General features: G+C 49.6%; 1 protein-coding gene across 1 annotated transcript in view; it reads right to left on the bottom strand.

Moving 5' to 3' along the window:
* Nucleotides 1–4441: 4441 nt before the first annotated feature.
* Nucleotides 4442–11576, bottom strand: part of LMTK2 (lemur tyrosine kinase 2) — a 78289-nt gene continuing 71154 nt past the window's right edge. Inside the window, exons 12-14 of the mRNA XM_065892967.1 lie at nucleotides 5831–5963; nucleotides 5361–5603; nucleotides 4442–4470 (exon numbers count right to left, since the gene is read on the bottom strand). Of these exons, the coding sequence (XP_065749039.1) occupies nucleotides 4442–4470; nucleotides 5361–5603; nucleotides 5831–5963 (405 nt within the window). The remainder of the gene's footprint in view (nucleotides 4471–5360; nucleotides 5604–5830; nucleotides 5964–11576) is intronic.

Below are 11576 nucleotides of genomic sequence, written 5' to 3'. Positions count from 1 at the left end.
CTCCGGTCCTGCAGGCCCAGGGTCTACGCTGGCCCCGCACTTCCCCCGGACACTGCCACGCGCTGCCTGTCTTGGGCTCTGGGAATGGGAGTGCACAGGTCTCCTCCATCTACTCCCCGAGGGTCACTCTGCAGTTGGTGTAACCTGAGCTGGGGCCAGGCCCCTATTTTGGTACAAGGAGGCCCATTTCCCTGCTTGTGACAGCTGGGACCAGGACAGCAAGGAGGGGACACCCGGGGAGCAGAAAGGCTGGTTTTGAGCTGATTAGCCTCTGGGCTTAGCGCTCCTTAGAGGCTGGATCTCAGAAATTAAAACGCTTCTGGGACTTCCCTGGCAGTCCAGTGGCTAAGGCTCCGCGCTCCCAATGCAGGGGGCCGGAGCTCAATCCCTGGTCGGGGAACTAGATCCCACATGCGTGCCGCAACTACGAAGCCCGTGTGCCGCAGTGAAGATCCCGTACACGGCAACGAAGATCCCGCGTGCCACAACTAAGACTCGGTGCAGCCAAATAAGTAAATAAATACTAAAAAAAACAACAAAAAATGCTTCTGAAATTCATCAATGTTTGAATTACAGGTACACTTTATGGCAGCACAAACAGTCCATGCTAGTTTTCCGGTGATTACGCAAATCTTCGTGTTCTCGGGTGCGTGGGGTTTAGGTCTGTCCCAGAAAAGGGCATCCCATCCCTAGAGACCAGGGCAGTGAGTGACCCAGGGCTGCAGGCTCCAAGCACCCACAGTGGGGCGGTGCCAGACCGCCCACCCCAGGCCTTACACCGTGGAAAACACACAGAATCAATGCGGTAACAGAATCTATAAATATATAACTATATTTATTTTGAATATTAAATAGTTTTTAAATTACAAGCAGTTTATTGAATCATACTATGCATCAATATACAGTAAAAATCTCACAATTTAAAAATGTACACGATTGGAACTGAAAGTTCATTAACTGTTATATTGCCGTGAACCTCTTACAACTGTGTTAAAGCACAACAGGGAAACCTCGGAGGTGGGATGGCCCCACGCGTCCTCATTTGCGGCTGGAATGAAGCAGTGGGTACTCACAGCGGGCCGCTGTTACCGTCTATCTACGCCCGTGCCAACTTGAACTTAACCGTGTTCCAGCCATTCAAATAACAGGTTGTTGGCGATTCAATACTGTCCGCACATCTTTTAAGAATTAATTTACATACCAAAGAGTGTTTTACTTCTTGATGGCCAAAGCTTGGGCCAACCCCGTTACTACTTAGGAACGTTGTTTTTGAGACTTACACCTGAAGTAACTGTGTACGCCCATTCTCATTTTAAGGCTACTTCTCCTAAGGCTAATATTTTGAAGCCCCTCGTAACTGAAGCCCGGCGTCCCCAGCCTCACACTTGGTTCGCTTCTGGAATTTTCAGATGACGGGCTGAGCTGCCTCCCTTGCACCTGGGCCCTCAGGACAAACGTACAGAAAGCCATTAACCCCACGGACACCCTGTGGAAAGTGTTAATAAAAGAAGGAGGCTTTGAAAGGGGTTTCAGGGCAGCAAGACATACCAAGGCCTTTCTCAGATAAACCCATTTTCATAGAAACAATCGCCTGTACACTCAAAAATAGAACAGATACTCTGTCCTCCATTCAGCTTCTTGGAGCTTCTTCACCCTTAAGATGAATGGCTTCTTACCCAGACGCACAGTCCAAGTTTCAGAAGGATTTGCGGGGAGCACTTTTTCTACATTGCTCTTACCGGCTTAATGACCAAGTCCTTTGATAACACAAATTAACATCTAGCTAGGAAGGAGATGAAGGTTAGATTATTTTTATTGTAGGACTTAAGATACGTAAACTCCACCGAAGTAAGACAGATCCCAAAGGAGGCCAGGAAATATCGTTGTGAACCAGGTATGACAAACCTCACCCACGTGACCTAGAGAATTCCACTGATACTATTTCATTGTGTAACTTATTAGAACAAAAGCGGTTTACAAACCCACCTACTGGTAACCGAGTGAAAAGAAAACTGAAACAAACAACAAAGCACATGCTGACATTTCAAAAATGGGCAGAAAATTTTAATCTACATAATTTCCTGTGTATTACTTGAGATTTCAAAAGAACATGTTAATTCCCATGTTCATTATAAATATAAAATCTACCCGACCATGCAACACCACACTAAGACCTACTACTCCAACCCAGCCCCACCCCTAGCTCCCTGTATAAAATGTTTTTGGCAATTCATTGTATCAGAGTGATGTAGACCTTAAAATAAATTAAAATGGGAATTATGTTGTTAAAAATCTCCTTAATCATAGTGAAAAATGTACAGCCCCAAAGCATCAATAAATTTACCACAGGCTGACTGTAGAAGAAGACTATCTAGTCTATGGATCTACTTGATTTTAGTCATTAGATCTGAACTCCTTAAACCTGTAAATTTAAAAAAACTAGTATAACTGCCTCTCATTTTTCTTTTAACCAAGACTGGTAGATGTAAAAATTCAGAAAACCCTGGAAGTCTCCAGAGCAAGAAGTTGAGAGTTATGACAGTTTTGGCAAAATCACCTCCTAATGCCCTGTTAACTGTGTTTTCAACATGCACGTCCCAGGGTCCGGCTCTGGCAGTGCTCTGTGCTCACACCGGGGGAGGGGAAGGGCGCCCCTGCCGCTCTGGAAAGTCATTGCTAGTATAAAAAGGGGGCGAGCCAGAATTGATAACATAGGTCACAATTTACTACGTCAACTCTAGCCAGCGCACACACCTGCATCGGGTCCCCAAGCTCCCGTGACCGATGTCCTGCAGCCCCAGGCGGGCCTGGAGGGTCATCCCAGCCTCTCGCTCAAGTCGGGAAAGCACGTCAGCGCCGGAAACCCCTGGGGTGAGGGGCCGGCGTGCGGGGACCCAGCCCCAAGGCCCCACCCGTATACACTGGCTGCCACGCTGCTGGCAGAGCAGAACTCGAGGGCCGCAGAGTGAGGTCAGCTTCTTATTACCAACACCCGACACCTGCCAACATCACGAGGCTGCACTGGACACACTCGGTCCTTTCAGAGCAAGGGGAGAACTGGGGGCTTAACGCAGAAGGCGGGGGTCAGTGCAGATGAGCCCGGGGCGGCGTCTGGGGGCGACGGCCACTCGGGCTGCCCGAGGGCCCAACCAGGAGGACGTGCTGGCTGTGGAGGCTCCTCCGTCGTCCTCACGGCTGCGGGATGTAGTGTATTGCCTCGGTTACAGAGACCAGCCACACATGGACGGGACGTGATCCGGACTGGCTCTGGGGGCTGTGAGAAGCTCAACACCTCAAGCGCACAGACAGAATGAACACAAACCGTCCTCGGCCCCCAGGGCCCTCCGTGGAGCCGCTTCTATGCTCCTGAAGGGAGGAGTGACCACACAAGGGCCCTCAAGCCACCGCTGTCTGCGCTTCTAGAAACCAAGCAGAAGAGCCGGCTCTGAGGGGAAGTGACTTGGGGCCCAGCTGGGAGGAGGCCTCGCGGCCCCTGGGGACAACGGGGGGACCTGGATGTTCCAACCAAGCTGAGCTCTGGGAACCACCTGTCGATTTTTACCAAAAGGGTTTTTTAAAAGTTGGGGGAGGGGAGGGTGGGAGAATCACACAGAGGGGCTGCAAGACCCGTCAGCCCCTCAGAGAAGCCTCAACTGCAACAAGGAAAAAACCACCTTAGAGAGAAGAGACAGAAATGTGTTTCATTCAATCAGCAAAACAGAGCAGTCTTCTTGGACTCATCAAAAATATTTCCTATAAGAACATAAAACACTAACATTCAGAATCATTTATCATTTACGAAAGAGTACCATATGTACAATTCCAACAATTGCTAAAGACAGCATAACACTCAAAATACTTAAGCTTTACAAGTACCATGCAAACAAACTATAAAACAGAAGAAAAAAAAAATCAAACTAGTGGATAGCACCAGCTTGACCTGCCTTATTTTCCTTGAATAATTTAAGATTCTGTACAATATCAGGGACTCTCAGGACATTTATCCACAGTGCAATTACAGAAAGCAATTAGTGATTTCTTTAAAAACAATAAATATGGCTCACTGGTGCCAATTCCCATCGTGGTCCTCGGGGACCTGTGCACGGACGGGATGCACAGGTGCGGACGCGGAGAACACCCCACATGGGAACCAGAAACCGCCCAGAGACGACAGCCCCCCACGCTGGCCAGGCTCAGGCTCCCCGTGGACGGCAGGTGCGCCGGCCCTTCCAGCTGGCGGGGCGGCGAGGGCAGCAAATAGCTCTGGACGAGCTGGACGAGCTGGGAGACCACGCCTGGCCGGGCGTCCTGCGGCGCCGTTCCCTCGGCCTCCTGAGTCCTCCTCCGCTTCCCATGTCAGCAGCTGTCGAGTGGGTGCCACTGGGCAGCCAGAAACGCCGCCGCCGGGGAGCCGCCTGGGCCCACGGTGCCTTAGCATCACCTAATCTTTCTCCCCATCTTCGCTGCTTCCTATTAGGAGAGAGCAAGCAAAGCTGTGTGTTAAAACGATCGTCACAGATAAAAACAGTGTGGACGGCGTCTGAGCTTCGCTGCAGAAAGAGGAACTGAAGCTAGAAGTGTGGCTCTCAGCCACCTGCCCGGCCGCTCACCGCTTCCTGCGACAGCAGCACCTGCCAGGCTCTCTCGCAGACACATCTGCGCGGCTCACACGCTGCTCAGTGCCAATGCTTTGGGCGCGGGAGAGAACTGGCTCTGAGCCCCACACATCTGCCCCCAACAGATCATTAGGTCATGGGCGTTATCTAATCGGCACAATTAAACCCAGGACAAACACAAATAAAAGCCTTTATATTTCGCAGTTATTATTATTTGATCTGCAAACTTCACATCAAAAAAGTGTACCTATTAACATTTATCTTCAATCTAGTTGTGGGGAAAAAAGGATCCATATGTTCAGATACCACTACTTCAAATGTGCCTGGCCCATGACCTCCCCCGGGCCCTCTGGTGGCACACGAAGACTAGGACTTAATGGCAAAATCAACATTCCCGGGGGAGGGGCCCGAGTGCATTTGGGTTCAAGCCCGAAGTCAGGGCCGAGTGTTCTTCAGAGCATGAGCTTTCTGAAGAGCTGCTCCTCTCTGGGGGAGAGAAGGAGGGATGGGGGTTGGGAGCTGATAGAACAAAGGGAAAAAGGAGAAGAAAGGTGGCAGAGCAGCCCCAGGGCCACCGGGCCCAGCAGGGCAGAGACGGAGCCCGGAAGTGGGGGCCGGGGCTCCGGAGCACACTGCCAAGGCTGTGAGCTCTTCGTAAAGACTCGAACAGCCTTGTCTGCCAGCACCGGGAGAGCACCCCGCTCCCGGGCAGCCGGCCCTGCCCTGGCTCCGCCCCCTGCTCACCTCCCTGCTCCATGTCCGAGTCTGTGAGGTGCGTGAGAGAGAAGCTGGCGATGCTGGCGGGCGTGATGGAGAACCTGGAGTAGGGCGCCCCGTGAGGCCAGCTGGGTTCCGTGCTCCGCGGCGGCGGCGGCGGGGAGAAGTACTTGGATGTCTGAAGGGAAGGTTTGGAGCGGAGGAGGTGACTCGTTGTCTTTGACATAAAAGGGTCCGGGGAGAAGTCATCGTCCCATTCAAAGCCTCCACCTGGAAGTAAGACATAAAAGTAACTCTCCTTTCATGACTTCGTTTTAAGGAACAGAGAGGGCAGTGCAGGCGTCCAGGTGGGCTCAGAGGGGCACAGACCACCCTGGCTGCAGACGGCAGAGCTGCCCACCCCACACCCGCAGGGCAACAGACATGTGAAGTTATCCTCAGAAACAGCTCACATCACACTCATGTTTAGTTGCCTTTTAAACCTGCCAATGAGATACCTTCTTCATCAGTGGAACTTTCGGAATTCATGCACCTGCTCGGGTAGGGGGAGCCTGACGACGGTGTGGGGCTGCTCAGCCCCGGCCCGCACGCCTCTCCTCCGCAGCGGCCCAGCTCTTTGGTCGGGGTCTCCTGAAAAGCCCAACATAAGTTCCCATCAGCCAGCGCCTGCTTTCAGGAGCCCTGGGGCAGGGGCCCTCGCTGACCATTTGTGACCTGTCCCTCCCACCCCTGGGGAAGGTGGGCCGGGAGTCCACGCCCCATCTCTCCCGTGGAACGGGCTCTAAATCCTGGGCAGACATACAAAGTGGCCACGGGAGACCTCGGAGGAGGAGACGCAGCAGGCAGGTTGGGGCAGAGCGCGGGAGTCAAAGGACACCAAGCCAGCGGTGAACCAACCCCACCCCTCCACCCCACCCCCGCCACTTGGGTCCTGGCTCCAGATGCAGGAACGGGGGGGGGGGTCTTCTGATGCTTAGAAAGAGGAGAGGAAATTCCAGGGGTTTGCTTTTCTCCCCCTGTTCTCTTGCTCCCAGCCCAAGCAATCGTGGGTGACAGCAGCAGGGGTGGCAGGCACCTGTAACTCTGAGGGCGGTGAGCTTCCTCTCTGCCTGGAGCACCCACACGCCTTTTCCCTCTCCGTCCTCCCGCTGCACAGCTGCACAGCGTACTGTGGTGACCCGAAGCCCAGTCTTCTGGCCAGAGGACCAAGAAGAGTGGCCAAGACACTGGACAGCCCAGGCAGGGGGGAGCTCAAAAAAGGGATCCCATCAGTTGTTTATGAGCTCCTGGCTTAGCCCCAGCTGCTCAGGGTAGATCTGACCCTAAACAGCACACCAAAGCGTTGAGAACTGAATTTCAGGGAGACCACTGCCAAGGTCCAGTCTGGCCAGGGGGTGGCACACGCACAGGACAGGTTCAAACAGCACAACAAAGGCTCTGAAAGGGGACCCCAATCCCCAGAAGGCGGGTTGGAACTTGTGACCTGAACCCAACTGGGTCAACGCCTTCCAAGAAGAAAATATCAACATTATCCATAGAATCTAAACAAGGCACAGAATCCGATAAAATAGCAAGGGGACAATCTAAACTTTCTCAGCAAACAAAGGATAAGGAAAACCTCAATTCCCAGGAGAAAAAACAATCAACAGATGCCAATGCCAAGATGTCCTTAGATGTTGGAATTCCCTGAGAACAATTATAAATATGCTCTTACAAAGTATGGGAAAACACACTGGAAATGAATGGGAAAGTCTCAGCAAAAGAATAGATAAAAATAATGAATTCTGGAACAGAAAAATACAATAACCAAAATTTTAAAACTCACTGGGCGGGCTCAATAGCAGGATGGACATGAGAGAGGACAGAATAAGTTAATGTGAAGCAGATCGACAGAAATGATCCAGTCTGAACAACAGCAAAAGCAAACACTGGAGGGAAAGAAAAGAACAGAGCCTCAGGGCCTATATACTAGGATATCACCAAAAGGTGTAACGCTGGAGTCCCAGAAACAGAGAGACAGAGTGTGGTGAAGAAGAAAAGAAGAAACAATGGCTGAAAACTTCTCAAATCTGGTGAAAGACATAAAACTACAGGTTCAGGAAGCTTTGCAAACTTAAAATGAGATAAATACAAAGAAATCCATGCCTGTATTCCAGAAATCCATAATCATACTACTGAAAACCAAAGACAAAGAAAAAAAAAACTCCTGAAAGCAGCCAGGGACAATGCTGAAAGAAAAGAACTATCACCTCAGAAGTCTATGTTCAGAGAAAATATCCTTAAGAAATGAGTGTAAAATAAAGACCCTCTCAGATGAAGAAAAGCTAAGAGAATTTGTTAAAAAAAAAAAAAAAAAAAAAAAAAAGGTCACACAAGCTTCTTCAAACAGAAGGGAAATGATAATAAAAAGGAACCTGGAACATGAGAAATGAAAAAAGAACAGTAGTAACTATCTGAGTGGATATAATCCTATTCCTCTCCTCTTCAGTTTCTTAAAACATAAACGTTTGATGACTAGAAGTAAAGCATAGAGCACTGTGTGATGGGGTTTTTGATAAATAAACATACGACACATCAGACAACCTGAAGAAAAGGGGTGGGGGGGATGAAGGGCCCAAAGGCTACAGGGGTTCTTATATTCCACTTGAAATGGTAAAACACCGATTCTAAGGAGGCTGTGAAAAGTTAAGTATGTACATTGTAAACCCAAGAACCACTCCAAAAACCACACTAAGAGAAGACATATAGTAAGAAATGCATAGATAAAAGGTAGTTCTAAAAATTGTTCAAATTACCCAAAAGAAAGCAAAAAGAGGAAGAAAAGAAATAACAACCAGAGGAACAAACAAAAACACTGAATAAAATGGTGCACCTAAATCCAAATACAAATAATTCTATTAAATGTAAGTGGCATAAAATACCAATTAAAAGACAAAAAGTTTCAGAATAGATTTTGAAAACCACCTATGTGCTTTCCACAAGAAACTACTATCAAGTACAGGGATGCAGGTACGTATAAGGATGAAAAAAGAGACATCATACAAATACTACTCAAAAGAAAGCCACAGTAGCTTTATGAATATCAGAGAAAGGAATAAAGAATGACATCATATAATGACAAAAGGTCAATTCACCGAGAAGATATAATGATCTTAAATGTGTATGAAGCTAACAGAACTACAAAACAGATGAAGCAAAAACGGACAGAAATGAAAACAGACAAATCCATAATTATAGCCGGAGACTTCAACACTTCTCTCTCAGTAATAGACAGAACAAGTAGACAGAAAAATCCGTAACAATACAGAAGAAATGAACAACCAACTGCATCTGACATTTACAGAGCAATCCACCCACCAGAAGCAAAATACACACTCTTTCAGGTGCCCATGGAACATTCACCAAGATAGACCATATCCCGGCTCTACAGCAAAACAACACATTTAAAGGAGTTGAAACCCTACAAGATATGTTCTCTGACCAAAATGGAATTACACTAGAAATCAGTAGCAGAAAGGTAAAAAAAAATCTCCAACCCTTGGAAATTAAACAATATTTTTTATAAATAATCCGTGGGTCAAAGGAAAAGTCTCAAGGAAAATCAAGGAAAATGTGTTGAGGGACTTCCCTGGTGGCTCAGTGGTTAAGAATCTGCCTGCCAATGCAGGGGACACAGGTTCAAGCCCTGGTCTGGGAAGATCCCACATGCCACAGAACAACTAGGCCCGTGTGCCACAACTACTGAGCCCGTACTCTAGAGCCCACAAGCCACAACTACTGAAGCCCGCATGCCTAGAACCCGTGCTCTGCAACAAGAGAAGCCACCACAATGAGAAGACCACACACCGCATCTAAGAGTAGCCCCTGCTCACCGCAACTAGAGAAAGCCCGCATGCAGCAATGAAGACCCAACGCAGCCAAAAATAAAAAATTAATTAATTAATTAATTAATTAAGAAAAAAGTCAATCACGCTTCTATATACTGGCAACGAGCAAATGGAAACCAAAATTTTAAAATTACCTTTTAAATTAGCTCCCCAAGAAATGAAATACTTAGGTATAGATCTAACAAAACACACAGAGGATCTGCCTGCTGAAAACTACAAAACACTAAGAACTGAATAAATGGAGAGACGTGCCGTGCTCATGAGTTGAAAGCCCCAACACAGTAAACATGTCAATTCTCCCCCAAACTGATCTATGGATTTTATGCAACTCCCATCAAAATCCCAGTAGAATATTTTTGTGAATACAGAAAAGCAGCACACAGGCCCCCAGGCTCCCCATCTGCCCCAGGACAGGCAGTCCACCTCACATCTCTGGGGGCTCCTGGCTGTAAGACTACGACGCAGGTGTCCCGAGCGTGGCTCTACACGGCTCCAAGGCCACACTGCCGAGCCCCGGCCCCGTCGTTACAGTGACCAGCGCTGCGACGCATGGGCCTGAGCTCAGAGCTCATCTGCCCTGTGACAGGCTGGAGGGCAGCCAGGCGTCCCGTTAATTGTAAGCAAGCATCACTGTCCACCGTTCTGGCCTTGAGAACACTGTGCGTCCGGAAGGGGCAGTGTGAGAGCTGAGGGTCAAACACCCCGCCAGGCCCACTTAGGGCCCACGAGAGGCACATGGGAGACCACCGATGTGTGGGGAAGCTAAGGAGACCCTGCGCGTGAAGTGCCGGCACCCAGACCGCTCACTCACTGTGCCGTGATTTCACGAGAAAGTTGCTTTACATACAGTAAGTGTTCACCAAGCATCTGCTGAACCAACAGTGAAATAACCAAGACACAGAACTGCCAAAACCCAGGAGTGCTCAGTTAAAACTCTGGAGCTAAGGCGCTGAAGCTACTTCAAAACCAGCTTGTTAAGCTGTACAGTAAGAGAAGCAGGAGAAAATCTACCAGCCGCCAGCCTGAGCCAGCAGGGGGCTGCTACTCCAAGGACACTGCCTGGAGCGCATGAGAAAACTGACTCGAGACCACAGAAAGGAAGACTTTCAGGACTTCACCCACTTCCCAACTTTCTCCACGACACTAAGCCTCTCAAATCTCACGTCTACTAAGCATGTCTTACACTTGATTTCTGTACCTTCGTTCTCATGCCTTGAATCTCGATCTCACGCCATCCTGCCCTGTCTTCTGAAGCCACCAAAACATCACCGCCACCCCCACCCCCCGCAAAGTCGTCACACGAGTGCAGCCCTTCTGTAGCCAAGGCGGGCGCTTCCACGGGAGCTGAGTCCATCCCTCTGCTGCAACTAGACCCCCCAGACATCTTCCCCAGCCCTCACCCACCACTGCTCACAGCACACACTTTGTAACTCTTTCTATCCCACCTACAGATTGTCTGCTCTGTGGTGAAGTCTCGGTACAATTCAAGTTCACAGAGAAGGTGAAGAAAGGGATACGTGAATTCGAACGACTGATAACAAAACACAAAATCTGGGGCCAGGTGATCCCTTCTCTCTTCCACTCTCAGTAAAAAAAAATGGCAAACCAGTTTCCCAGGCTCCCTGAGCCCTCAGGTTCTGAAGCTGGGATGTGTATAAGCCTCCCGGCCCCTCTCACAGATCTGGTGAACTGAGGCTGGGGCCAGGAGTCTCCGTTTTCTTTTCCCAAACACTTAACTACCTCTACCCTCCCTGCCCCACACGCCACAGTTCAAATTTTTTTGAGCGACACCGTAGAAAGAGAACACACAGAAGCGACAACGCATAAAGTAACGAGCAACTGAAAGCAGACCCAGCTCCCAGGGAAGAGGCGGGGCGGCACCCAGGACCCCCACGGGTGTGGGCAGAGCCTCAAGTGTGGGGCCCAAGAGGCCCAATGCTGAACGAGAGGCTGAGATACCAAGGTCTCGGTTCCAAGGACTAAACACAAAGGGAGGGCAAGCAGATCCAAGAAGAAACCAACAAGGACTCCCACGCCTTCTAGAACGGGAGCTTCACTTACAATCCAGCTGATTCAAGAAGCAAATTCAAGGGCTACGAAGACTAGTCAACAAAGAACATTAAAAAAAAAAAAAAAAAAAGCTTGAATTGTAGGCTGCCTCATTTTTAAAGAGGCCGAAGGCTGGCCCCCTGAGTGGCGACAGCAGGCAGCCTGCGCAACCACAGGGAGGAGGGCAGGGCCAGCCCCTGGCCGGGAGGGCCACACACTCTGTCCTGCTGCCCCATCCCCGTCCCCACTCCACAGGCAGGGCCGCTGGTCGGTGTCTCCAGGCCTACACGTGAGCCTCGGACTGTTC

The sequence above is a fragment of the Phocoena phocoena genome, chromosome 15 (genome assembly GCF_963924675.1).
Source record: "Phocoena phocoena chromosome 15, mPhoPho1.1, whole genome shotgun sequence".
Lineage (NCBI taxonomy): Eukaryota > Metazoa > Chordata > Mammalia > Artiodactyla > Phocoenidae > Phocoena > Phocoena phocoena.
The sequence above is the reverse complement of the archived record's forward strand: the minus strand, read 5'-3'. Positions and strand labels throughout refer to the sequence as shown.